Source organism: Etheostoma spectabile, chromosome 11, assembly GCF_008692095.1.
Source record: "Etheostoma spectabile isolate EspeVRDwgs_2016 chromosome 11, UIUC_Espe_1.0, whole genome shotgun sequence".
Classification (NCBI taxonomy): Eukaryota; Metazoa; Chordata; class Actinopteri; order Perciformes; family Percidae; genus Etheostoma; species Etheostoma spectabile.
Genome location: NC_045743.1, coordinates 9,559,543 through 9,573,269, shown reverse-complemented (window position 1 = coordinate 9,573,269; position 13,727 = coordinate 9,559,543). Strand labels below are relative to the sequence as shown.

The 13,727-nt window shown below is 37.2% G+C and overlaps 1 protein-coding gene across 6 annotated transcripts in view; it reads right to left on the bottom strand.

Annotated features, from left to right (window-relative positions):
- Positions 1-2,439: 2,439 nt before the first annotated feature.
- Positions 2,440-13,727, bottom strand: part of grb14 (growth factor receptor-bound protein 14) — a 33,120-nt gene continuing 21,832 nt past the window's right edge. For 5 of the 6 annotated variants that reach the window (XM_032529395.1, XM_032529397.1, XM_032529394.1 and 2 more), the window contains 12 exons: positions 12,726-12,882; positions 9,151-9,272; positions 8,911-8,985; positions 8,621-8,758; positions 7,493-7,603; positions 7,289-7,384; positions 6,863-6,925; positions 5,282-5,398; positions 4,853-4,922; positions 4,670-4,757; positions 3,875-3,968; positions 2,440-3,732 (listed from right to left, as the gene is read on the bottom strand). In XM_032529395.1, coding sequence (XP_032385286.1) covers positions 3,586-3,732; positions 3,875-3,968; positions 4,670-4,757; positions 4,853-4,922; positions 5,282-5,398; positions 6,863-6,925; positions 7,289-7,384; positions 7,493-7,603; positions 8,621-8,758; positions 8,911-8,985; positions 9,151-9,272; positions 12,726-12,882 — 1,278 coding nt within the window. In that variant the 3' untranslated portion in view covers positions 2,440-3,585. Of the gene's footprint in view, positions 3,733-3,874; positions 3,969-4,669; positions 4,758-4,852; positions 4,923-5,281; positions 5,399-6,862; positions 6,926-7,288; positions 7,385-7,492; positions 7,604-8,620; positions 8,759-8,910; positions 8,986-9,150; positions 9,273-12,725; positions 12,883-13,248; positions 13,448-13,727 lie in introns of those variants that run through there. The other variant, XM_032529398.1, reaches the window with a different exon arrangement.

Genomic DNA, 13,727 nt, shown 5'->3' with positions numbered 1-13,727 from the left:
AAGATGCTCAATACACCAAGAATATTTCCTTTCACACACCACGGCACAACAGCGGCCTCGAAAAATCTCATGCAGTAAGCAAAGACATGAAAGACATTAATTGTATGTTAGCTTTAGGGTTGGTTTACAATACATGTATCACTATTGTTGCTGTTATTTAAAACCCCATCATCTGCATGGTTTTAGAGCATAGAATTATTTTCTAACTGCAAATGAATTCAGCCTCTAAAAACCTTGCTTTCACCTTTATATTCAAAATTTGAGAAAATATATTGAATATCAAGCAAGATGCAATTGTTTGTAATTCTTTTTCATCATAAAAGCCTAATTTATCAATTAATCATTTTAAACAACACATAGATAATGTACTGTATGGCATTCTAAATATCTGGGGGATTTGAATTAACTAAACATAGTGGACCCAAAACCCATAATGCAGGGAGTTTTCTTTTTTTGGGGGGAGGGGGTGCTCCACCTGCATGACTTCCCCTGCCTGTAGCTTCTGATCTATTAAAACAAGATGTTTATAGTGTGTTTGACCAGTGTCTAAAAGTAAACTATTTCTGCAAAATGAAAATAAAGTCAAAAAACGTCTCTTCGACTGTGCAATGTCAAGCAAATGGAATCACAGTTGGATTTAACACAATAACTTCAAGACCATTGAATATACAGAGAGATACATGGCATGTTACATATTTACATATGAATGTTACATATTTAATATTTTAGTTTTCTCGGCCTATGATAATCTTTGCTCCAGCCAACTGCGGCCACTGTAGCTACAGTAAAGAGCTGTTGTATTTTCTTTTAGCTTCAGATAGTCGTGATGGGAAAGGCCTTAAGTTAAAGTCTCAAACCTTCACTTTAATGCATTCCCTAAACAAACCTCATTTACTCTGCCAGGACTCATACCCAAGCCCAGGTAATGTCCTTTTGTAACTCAGCAAAGCAAACAACAAGGTCTTCACTTCATTGGAGATAATCAGTAATTGGTCGAAGACAGAGAAGCCAGATAATTGAATACAGACTGGGGGAATACAACAAGAGAGGCATTTAAGAACAGAGTAAAGTTGACAACACTCTGAAGTGCAAAACCTGAAGTGAGAGTGCATAAAGGAGTAAATCCAATGTAGTGGTGAGAAGTGTTACGAACAGTGGTGGTTGTCCATGAGGGCCAGAGACAGAGCGGAGAGAGGGTCTTTATTTACTAGGAGAAATGCTGTATCCACAGGCCGTTAGGGCAGGATAGAGCTGGATGAATTCATTAAAGGAAGCGCAGTCTCTCCCAGCTGCCATCTCTCCCCCTGCAGCCAGACTCCGATCAATGGCAGGAATACATCCAAAACAACATTTAGCACAAGACCTCGGAAGCAGGGGTGCATTTAAGACTTCTCTGTGTGCGCACATCTCCCCTGGATGTGAGCACAGTTTCAAAATGTGCTATTGAAGTAGAGCAGGGGAGGTATAGGGGCAATGTTTTTGTATCACAACACAGAAGATTGTTTAACACAAATGCTTCAAGACAAGACATTCTGCCGTTTACTGTTGTGTAGCAAACAATCACATCCTTTTTTATTGTTTTCACATTTTATATTCTATGGAGCCTTGAATGCTGGTTGTAAATTTAAAGTTTACAGTTTTGTTAAATTAGATTACCTAAAATGCATTACTTGCATCTTTTACATTAAATGACTTATCACAGTAAGAACAGAAAAAAGGGGTTGTTACTGATGTCATTGCAGAACACACTCATTGCATATCAAGTGTTAGATGCTCAACAGCATGGGAGTCTTAGTTGACTGTTTTACTAAACTTTTCTTCAAAGTCAACATTTTATATGCATTATGTAATTGTGATTTCACTAGACACATGATTTAATACATAAACCTGGACAAGCAAAAGCAAAATGCTTCTAGTACCATCTAGTGGTTATAGGGATTATTTAGGTGGAGAACACAGCTTATGGACGTTTCATTTTAGAGTGAGATTTAGAGTCTGTTATTGCATTATTGGTATTGCATTTGTATCATAACCCAGCATGACTCATTTACTATACAAATATTATAATGTATTATCTCTCTTTCTACTATATATATATATATATATATATATATATATATATGTAAAGTTTATCAACCTAGTGATCAATTGCTTCACACTGTCTCAGATCTCATCTGGGCTTTTAGTTAAGAGTTTACCGTGCTGCATACTAAACTATAGCAATTGCTGGCAGTTTTTAACTAACAGTGTGTTTACTTTGTAGATTATTTTTAAATGTGACAATGAATCATTCAAATTTTAACTTACAAACTTTGTTTATGAAACTATACAGTCCATGGCGGTCATTGTTCAATGCACCGTTGTCCAGCTGAAAAAAATAAATAAAACAGAAGATAGTAATATCCATTTCAATGATTTAAAATTCCTCGTTTTTAAAGCTGATTCCTTATTGGCTTTTATAAACAAGCAATATCTGGCACTGTATACCCACAGCAGTAGCAATAGCATCAAAATACAAGCAAGTCAGGTTTTGCAAACTGTACACCTGAATCTTGGAAAACCTAAATTTTATTATACACTGAATTCAGATATGATTTAAATCAGTCACACAGTATTTCTGATTTTCATCTTCATGGCTTATATCAAAAATGCGTGAATTATATGTCACTCTTCTCGCTCTAGAGAAGCTCACAATAATTTCATGTAATACAAACATTTCATTTAATCACACATTTACAATGAATGAACAGTGCAGGCCGGTGAGGTTGTGTGCCATTCCTCTCCACCTGAACATTACCTCTCCTTTTGTCTCTACAACAGTCTCAGCTTACAGGAACATGCACAGTGACACTTCCTGAGACGTCATTTTAGCTCTCAAATAGAAAACAATCATTTTCTTTGAAAAAATACCTGAATACTTAGAAATACAATGACATGAAAAGTAACATTGAGTTCTACTGAAATTACTCAAAGAGATGATGTGTACTATAGCCTAATTTCCATAATGATATGGTTTCAAATAAAAAATAATAGGTGTATACATACTAGGTGTACACATACTGCAGAAGACATTCTATTAAAATGTTTTTAGTGAAAACTAAAACTAACTACAAACTAAGGTATGTAAATAAGAACAAAAAAACTACTTACTACTAGTGTCATGATGTTGTAAGAATCAAAAGCTGTTTGCAGTACACATTCAGCTCTACAATACACAGTACGAGAAGTCATGTTTGGACTTTGCACAATGGATTTACTGCCACACATGGGCACAATACATGGCTAAAGTTCACTAGACAAATATGCACATCATCTTCAGCACACGTAGCCAGTTATTATACAGTCAACAGCAATTTGTCAAATTCAGCTTGTTTTGAAAAAAATAAAATAAGGAGGGATCATGTGGCACAGTACGAATGTAGACGATAGTGGATGACAACAGTAGTTTTAGTTAGTTAGCATGGCGGTTCAGTCTGGATATCTTTCTTTCTCTTCAAGGCACAAGAACACTGGGAGTGTTTGTCCAGAAAAGGACCCGTAGGTAAGGTGCATCTGGGCCCTCGGGGGTCTATTGGGTCCCCATGTTCACAGAGTGATCTGGGCACAGTGGTGTTTGAGCTTGCAGGGCAACACTCCTCGGTTTAGCTGGTAAAACTCCACCAACTGGATCAAGTCAGTGAAACGTGTGTGACCATCATCCAGACTGTAGAATAACTCCCCTTCATCATCCACCTGCAGTAGGGTATGCACACATGCATACATGCACATCCACACACAAAGGATGACTTAATAGACAATAAGGCTCAAATTTGGAGGTACTTTTGGGAAGATAAATAAAAAAACACTGTATATCCAAACAGTGGATTGTACTCACAGGTAAGATCTGAAAGTGTTTGATTTTTTGCATGTGACACAGCGACAGTACAAATGTCTTAGGGTTGCTTTGGCTGTCCCTCAGAAGAAATACTCTGAAAACAAAATTAAAGCTTTTATCTCACTTTAACCCTATTTTGAAATCTCCTAAAATAAAGACAACATGTACTATTACATCATGTGCCATTTGCCAGTACTTTAAAAACAGACATAGGGCAAATTGTCCAGTCTATAATGGACCACTAGATAATATTGCTTCAGCTCCAGCTCCCTTTTTTTCGCTGTTTAGAGATCTGCTTCCAGTATGTTAACAAATGTATATATTTAAAAATACATTTAGATGTTGTGATGATACAATAAAACTAACGTTTTTTGTGTCTTCGTAAATTACTTCTGTCACATTCTACAAAATATAGGATATTTTGTATAATATATAATCACGTTCATGCACCAAATGCAGTAGGCCCAGAGGTCTACACTGCATAAAGGGGTGTCTAAAAACAAGATAAAAACACTAAATCTGAGGGCAAAGGTATTCAAAACAAGTGAAATTATCTGTCCATGCAGCAAGATAATTTAACTTGACAAGCTTGCTTGATTTAAGATTATAGTGTAAAGTTGAACAATCTTAAAAAAAACTCACTCTTAAAACAAGATAAATTACCTAACACTTCTAAATCTAAGTTTTTTTTATTTAGTAAGAACCAAGTAATTTGCAGTGTACAGTACCTACAGTAATAATCCTAATGTATTTAATGACATAATGTAAACAGAAAAGTAGAGTATAACTGCTTACCCATCGATGGGACCCTGTTGAGTAATTAAACGCTGAGCCTCATCCCGAGACAGTTTGCCGTGGAACCAGGACTGAGTCAAGTGGAGGGCTGTAGCACAAAGAGAAACAATTTATTGTTAATTTTCTATTTCTCTTGTGTACAGATGGCAAATCAAAATAATAATAAAAAAGTGCCCCACAAACCTATGTTTGACACTGAGCTCTGTGATGTGGAGGGGCTCCCATGGCCGCTCAGACGGTGGCAACTCTTCCTCTATGGGAGAAATTAGTTACAGCCTCAATATTAGTTAAAGTAATGTTAATACATAGATCATTTATACAGTCTCTTGCCTTTGTTTTCTAAACAACAACTTATGAGGTGCTTGCAACTCTTGATCTTATAGGCTTTATTTTGTTGTGTTAAGCCCCTGTGTGTATGAATATACTGTTCTATATTCAAATAGCTATGCTAATTCTTAAATAACTTTTATTACACTGGACCTTACCACATAGGATATGGTTGTAAATTGTATGAGCCCATTATGACATTTGAATAATTGCTTATATATAATTATAAATAATTCATCAAAATGTCCGGAGTGCTTGTTTTCACTGGGTGACACCCTGACTTACCCTCCATGACAGGCCTTCCTCTACAGCCACAGACAGCGCCTCAGACGGGTTCTCAATTACCCGGCTTTTTTGGCCCGAAAAGTCCATGGCCACCAGTGAATTCTCTGAGATGCTTCTCTGAAATTGCAGACATACTGTACATTGAAATGTTAGGCCTGTGTGAGTTTGTTTAAATCATTCCTTAGGTTATTGAGTTTTTTTTGGATTTATTTTCCTGTCCTTTGGGTATTTGTTATGCTGTGGAACGGAAGCAGACAGAATTTTGCCTTTTTATGGTATTATATTGCCATCTAGTGTCTGAGTAACGTGACTCCATCTTCATCATTTCTGGATGATTCCAGACAGAAAACTCCATTGAAAAGGGATTAGAGTGGCTTTAAAAAGAATGACACATGGGCACATTTTAGTCCTTTAAGCTGCCATATAGTGAGTGGCTCACTGCACACACTCAAGAAAATTCTTCTTATCAGGATTACCAAGAAGCTTTTAAATTACCACATTTGTTCCTCTGCTACGTACTAAGCTTACAATTTAAACGAGTGGTCAAAACAAAGTGAGCAGGGTTTACTTTGAGGACAGAGGCATTCCCGCCTGTCTGATTTCGTAATTCCAATGATGAAATACCAATCATTGCTTATAAATATGTTACTTAATACTGTATAGGAGTACAGCTTTTATATTCACTTTGTAGTAATCCCATGAAACAGTTTTCTAGATGTAGCATGTTTAGCTAAATCTGTCAGGTAAACCACAGAAGCTTCAGCAGCCTGACGCTGCATTTGGCAGATGTATGTACTCCCCTGTCTTTCTAGCTAATTCTATTAGTGAGGCTGTTGGTCACATATGCCCCTTCAACAGCATAGAAGAGGTGATGAGTTTTTAAATCTGAGAACAGCTGATTACTGTGTATTTTTAGAAAGTGGAGGGTTCATGATCATCCCTAAAAGCCATAAATAGATTGGGTTCACTGCTGCGAAAAACACTCCCAGTAGAGTCTTGAGGTTATTATGAGAAACCAAACCCACGTTAACACAGTGAAGGTGCCTCATTTGTCCTACGCAATTATATGACTATACTGCTATGTTTGGGCTCAAACACATTTTTGAAGCATAAAAACTTATCTTTAAAATGGCATTATTTAATTTTGAAAAATTAAATAATGTTGAAAGCATTATAACTTATAACCTTACCTATACAATATCCACTTTCCTTTTAGCTTTAGTCTAGTCTCCAGGTATTATCAGGTATTATATTAAAGTGGATGTATTAGAGCTTTTTGGCTAAAAATAAAGTTGCTTACTTTGGCTAGAAATAAGGCTGATGAGCAATTTGTGGGTTGAAACAATTTGCTAATGTCATAAGAGGCTAGAAGGCCTCACAAGGCAAAGTTGAGGCCAACTGCAGATTTGGTGTAAGAATTTGTTTAGTTTAGTTTGTCACCATGAGTGTCCTATGTCACAGTCTTGAGTCCTTTAATTCATACAAAGTACATTTTACAAAGTACATTTTTAAGTGAGAATGTAACATTTTCAGTATTTTTCAAGTGTCATAAGTGACATAAAAATAAGACCTTCAACTTACCATTGGGGACACTTTTTGTTTCTGGTGTGGCTGAATGAAGTTTTGGTACAGTTCCATTCCATACTGAAACACAACAACAATGAGCAGCATTTTAAGTTCTAATCCCAAATATCTATTACATGTTAACTTTAAAATACTTTCAGTAGACCTGAAGTATAGTAATAATAGGGGCAGATACAAATAAATCGCACTGTGTTGTGCTTTACTATAGATTATTTATAGACCAGCAGGAGAGTGACTAATGCTCTAAGTATATCCAGCAGATATCCAGACAATGAACACATGCTGCTTCTATAAAAAGTGAGAGTGCTAATCCACCTTCACTCAATAGTTTCCCTTGACCTCTTCCCAAAGCTAAATCTTATTCTAGCACTGACTCAGCATTTCTTCTCTTAGACATCACCAGTTAGTAATTAGCAAGCAAACCTTTAACAAGCGGATGGCTGTGATCCAGCAGGTCCTGCTCTGCTCATCATCCGCACAAAGCAGCTTCAAGTCTCGGACTGAACTACACTTTGTGGGCTGGAGAAAGAAGTTACAAGGAGAAAAAAGGAGTTCAGCATGCTGGGAATCAATACTCTACTTCTACTCCTTTAGTACAGTTTTGACATTTCTAGAAAGTGAGGGTACCTTGACACAGAAGCCATAATCTGTAGGTGCTCCATGTAGTTTTTTGGCTGACGACACTGTGTAGACATCACTGTCACTGAAGTCTGCAATGAACTGGAGATGCCTTGGTTCCTGTAAAACAAAGAGGTCTTCATTAAACAGAAGTAGAGTATAGATATACATTTTGATGCAACATCTATTTAAAGTGTTGGGTCTAGAATTCATCTGTAAATCTGTTGTACAGTATGTAAGGGATGAAAATGGGCAAAAGTGGTAAAGTGTCACCTTAATATATTTGAATCAAATCACGCTTACAGTCTAATATTTTTGGGCAGAAGAAACATAATAGCTCATTTAGGACAAAAGGTAGAGCACAAGTAAATTTATATTTATCAATAAATAACAGTGTTATCAGTCATTCTGGGTGTGGTTAACCTGTAAATGCATGACAATGATAATGATAGAATTAGACATACATGTATTGAGACAGTGTGAACACCCACATTGTACCAAAGACAAATTTCCAAGAAAGTAAAAAGCACAAAGATTACCATTGTTCTGCTTTCATGTGACGCACCTATCCCACTTCCTTATTTAAAGTAATGCCACAGCCGTTAGTGTCTGTGCTGACTGACTAGTGGTGGTCAGAAACACTTTCTGTCCACAGATGAATGGTGAACTCTGCTGGAGTAAAAGTGGGTGCCACACCAAAGCCCTCCAGCACCCAACAACAAAAGGTCTACTGTTGTAGAAAGTAGTTGTGTTGGCACGACTGGTGCCTAGGTATAAGCTTCACTTGTCAGCAGCTTTGAGAGTCCTGTTTCTGCCTGGCTGACATGCCAGCTGACCTAAGGAAAATCAAGCTCAACCTGTTCCACTCTCTCTCATAGCACGATTGATAAATAAACAGATGATGAACTGGTGACCCCACCATATACCAACAGAGGACTGGGATGTAGCTTCTTAGATTAAGCCATTAATTCAAGCAAGGTGACATACATTTACATATCCCGAATAGCATTGAATGCAACGGAATGGTTTTAATTCTATGCAACAAATAACCCATGTAGTAATCCGCTTTTGATACTGCTTTTGAACTGCTTTTCATGCACACAACATTCTGTAGACAAGTCATTTTGTTTTACTGACCTTGGAAATTCCCTTATTGGAGAAATAAAGCCCTGACCTCCGCAGGACAAAATAAAACTTCTTCCAAGACTTCCTGCTTTGCTCTTTGGCATGTAGGTGTCCATGTATCTCTGGACAAGTGCTGGAGTTGAGAAAGGTCTGTGTTGGGCAGAGAAATGTTTGCCCATAGATGGGTGTGTGCAGTATACTCTTAAGGTAACACAGGACATTTACACAGGAGGTTAAGAGCCTTGCAATTCTTTACACTAAAGGATAAAGAGAGTACAATGTAAACATAATGAATTTGATACCTGTATAAGTTGAGAGTGATCCACCATCCCATTGGCTTCACTTGATATAGTGACCATGTGATCCGGAAAAAAGTCCTACCAATATGAAAGCAACATTAGTTATTAAACAAGTCTTTAAACTCCTCAACCCACACAGTGGTGGGCATACAGTTGGACGGTTCAAAGAGAGGCTTTCACAAGGCAAAAGGATGTGTATGAACCCATCACCATAAATACAGTATGATGTTATCTCAAACTCACCAGGGGTTTCCTGAAGAATTCATACTTGGCATAATTCTTCCTAAAATACAGGCGGCAGTCTGTGTCCATTCCCCAGCTTGATAGTACCTCCATAACAGACTCATGGTCTTCAATGGTTCGCTCTAGTGAGACCAGGGGGAGAGAAAATCAGGTAATCTTGTTTTTTCCTCTCTATGGATAAAAGATGAAGGCTGAATAGAACTGGCTGTAATGTCAAAACAAAGTGAAAAACATAAGCTGAAATGTTCTTAAAATGATAATGCAAAGACATCTGCAAAAGATTTCCTGACAAGAGTTGTCTTGCCTTATTTCGAGGCCCAGAGTTTGGTTATTAACCTTATTTCAATGTGTAACCTCGGGATAAATCAGTACAGTATCACCATTAATCATTTCCTAGACCTTGAAATGGTTGAACAAATAAATGTTTTTACATAAGGTCAACAGAAAGCCATGTGAAGCAGCTTTGAACAGCATCAGGGAAAATGCGTCATCAGACAACAAGTAACTTTTTATGATTTGCATGGCTGATAATTCTTTGAATAAACATTTATGGATATGAACTCTTGAGAGTTGTGCAAACAAGTTTAACTAAAAAGCTAAAACTACAGTCTAATTACTGTGAAAAACATGTATCTCCAAATGCTTAACTTTTTTCTTCTAAATTTGTGGGCTCTTAAAGTATGTTAGCTCAGTAATTTTGCGAACTCACAAAAGGAGCATTTAATCAGTTAGTTTATCTGTAAAAAAGTAAAATAACATACTAAATACATAGTTTTTACTGGAAAGCAATTATATGTGGGCTTTTTGTTAAAGCATTGATGACTGGAAAAGAACAGATGGATGAATTATGTAATGTGTGCAATAGTTTGAAAATGCAGCTGAGAAATGTATTATGCAGGCATATTGTCTCCTAGCAGATCAGTGTTAATATGTCATTGATACATTTAATATATTTAATGAAGACAGCTTTTATAAAGAACTATATTTTATGTCATGCATACATTATTCTTGAATGCAAGTGGTAATGTGCATTTAATATATATAAATACTTGCGTCAAGGTATGTTACATAAATGGTTACAGCTAATTATTTGATACAGTGCATCAATTTGAATGTCCCTTAGAAGTATATAAAGCAAGCTATTTCTGTAATAAAAGGAAATCCCCTCAATTAAACTTGGTGTGTAGCTTTCAAACAATACCTGTCAGTTTATAGCTGGTGGTGCTTTAAATTAAAATGGATTAAACAAGCAGCAGCAGGTAATGTAGCATAGAAATGTAGACCTCACAACAACCCTTTGCATTCCATAACAAAAGCTATGCAGACAATACTAATAGGGCTGAAAAATATATGTGACAAAAGGAAATCTATAAACCCCAAAGTAGACAGTAATTGACTTTATACATGTACTGCACTACCTTTCTGTTAATTAAATGCCAATGGAGGATGATTAATAATATTTCATGAAAGGAAGATATATAATTGATGCTTACAGTGACTAAAACACAATCAGTACCAACATTAGCGCCCCTCATAAAAAACACAATGTGATTACGCAATGAATTGGTTTAGGATTGAACAAAAAAGAGGAAGGTGCTCTGTTCCACTACACGTCACCACCCCGCTACCTACTGCCATTCCTCCCATCAAATCAAGCAAACCTCGACCATAGTCCTAACATTAACATCACATTGGTAATACTAGGCTGGCAACCATATGAATCTGCAAGCTCATGTTTTATTTCTTCTGGCAAATACAGTGGGGCTCAAAAGTTTGGGCACCCCAGGTAAAAAGTTGTATTAATGTGCATAAAGAAGCCAAGAAAAGATGGAAAAATCTCCAAAAGGCATCAAATGACAGATTAGACATTCGTAAAATATGTCACAAAAAAGTAAGATTTTATTTCCATCATTTACACTTTCAAAACAACACAAAACAAAAAAATGCTGTCTGCAAAAGTTTGGGCACCCTGCAGAGTTAATACCTTGTACTGCCCCCTTTGGCAAGTATCACAGCTTGTAAACACTTCTTGTAGCCAGCCAAGAGTCTTTCAATTCTTGTTTGAGGTATCTTCACCCACTCTTCCTTCCAAAAGTCTTTCATTTCTTTGAGATTTCTAGGTTGTCTGTCACGCATTGCTTTTTTAAAGGTCTATCCATAGATTTTCAAATTATGTTGAGGTCAGGAGATTGTGAAGGCCATGTCAAAACCTTCAGTTTACGCCTCTTGATGGAATCCAAATTTTGAGGTGTGTTTAGGATCATTATCCATTTGTAGAAGCCCTTTAACTTCAGCATTTTCACAGATGGCATCAAGTTAGCGTCCAAAATTTGCTGATGTTGTATTGAATGCATTTTTCCTTCTACTTGTGAAATGTTCCCTGTGCCACTGTCTGCAATACAACCCCAAAGCATGATTGATCCCCCCCATGCTTAACAGTTGGACAGAGGTTCTTTTCATTAAATTCTGTGACCTTTCTTCTCCAAACGTACCTTTGGTCATTCCAGCCAAAAAGTTCTATTTCAACCTCATTGGTGCACAGAACTTGTTACCACAATGCATCAGGCTTGTTTATTTGTCAATTTGTAAACTTCAAACGCTAATTTTTGTGGTGAGGACGTAGAAGAGGTTTTCTTCTGATGACTATTCCATGAAAACCATATTTGTACGAGTATCTCTTTATAGTGGAATGGTGTACCATAACTCCAGTGTCTGCCAGGTCTTTCTGGATGGATCGTGCAGTCAAACGTGGGTTTTGACTTGCTTTTCTCACATTCCTGCGAGCTGTTCTGTCTGATATTTTTCTTGGTCTTCCAGATCTTGCTTTAACTTCCACTGTTCCTGATGACTGCCATTTCTTAATTACATTCCAAACAGAGGATACTGGCATCTGAAAATGCTTTGCTATCTTCTTATAGCCTTCTCCTGCTTGGTGAGCGTCAACTATTTTCAGTTTCAGTTTTCTAGACAACTGCTTAGAAGAACCCATGGTGCTGATGGTTAGGGAAAGGTCAGATGAGTCTGGGCATTTAAAACCTTAAGACTGACGTCACCTGGTCTTTCCAGACGATGATTGAGAACAATCCATGACACTGTCAGGTCTCAGCTTTCCAAAGGGGGCGGTGCATGCTATAAACTCTGCAGGGTGCCCAAACTTTTGCTGATGCCATTTTTTTGTTTTCTGTTATTTTGAAAGTGAAAATGATGGAAATAAAATCTAACTTTTTGTGACATATTAGACAAATGTCTAATCTGTCATCTAATTCCTTTTGGAGATTTTTCCATCTTTTCTTGACTTTTTATGCACATTAATACAAATTTTTACCTGGGGTGCCCAAACCTTTGAACCCCACTGTAGCTCACATTTGCAATTTGGTCTGGAGACGTCAGGCTATAGCTTAATACCAGCACAAAAATGCCAAACGAAACATGTATGTTTTGACTAATAACACTTAACCCCATATTATCTTATACTCTCTCAACTTTTGGAGATTTGATTTTGATACTGACGATGCTGTTATGCGATTATTAAATTGTCATGAAAGATGCTAATTTTACAGAAAACAACATTTTACCTATTCCCAGATGAGAGATGCGTTCAAATAGAGTCCAGCTGTGGTCATCAATGCAGTGGTTCTTCAAGACAAACAGCTGGCATATGTCCCGGGCAGTGATGTCACTGGGAACCTCTACTGCCCTGCTGGTGTTATCTTCATTGTAAACTTTGATTACCTGAAACAGAAGCAATTTATTAACAACCATTGCAACCTAACAGTAGGATATGATACTTTTTACTTTCAATAAGCACAAGCAGTGTTGTTGTTGAAGTAATGCAATGAACAGTATTAAAGGTGAGGCAAAGTATCAGACAAATTAATCAGTTTGACCCACATACACCAGTTAGGTAGCTCATGCTTTATATTGTAGCAACAACACACTCCAAAAATGAGAGCTGATGAAAGCCTTACTAAGTACAGAATAATGTGAAAAGCATGTATCTAGGATGTAAATATTTGAGCTTGTGAAGAAAACGGTTTACAATACCACACTGAGACATCAAACACTTAAAAAATTAATCCATCTGAAAGTAGAACTTACCCCCCTGTTTGGAGCCAAGCAGAGTTCTGAGTTTGGACAAGATCTGTAGCCTATGCAAGGCTGAGTACACAGCATTGCAAAAAAAAAGCTTTTGTAAGAAACATAAAAACATGCATCTGACCGCACTGCGAGTGTCAGCTGGGAAGCACGAGTCTCTCTCTCTCTCTCTCTCTCTCTGTCTCTCTCTCTCTCTCTCTCTCTCTCTCTCTCACTCTCTTCCCCCCCCCTTCCAGTGGAGCTGAAAGAAGGCAATTAGACAAAACTATCTCTTAGCACAGCGCTGTCCAGATATCTGTATCTCTGGGGCTTGATATAAAATCACCTGCTACCTTTCTCCACTACTAAACAATTTGCTCATTCACTGGAGACCCTTTTAGACATGTACCTCACTAGGTTGGACTTAGGAACATGTCCGTATCACTTTCAAGACAATACAATACTAGTCTGAAGAAAGAGAGAAAGAGAGAGAGAGAGAGAGA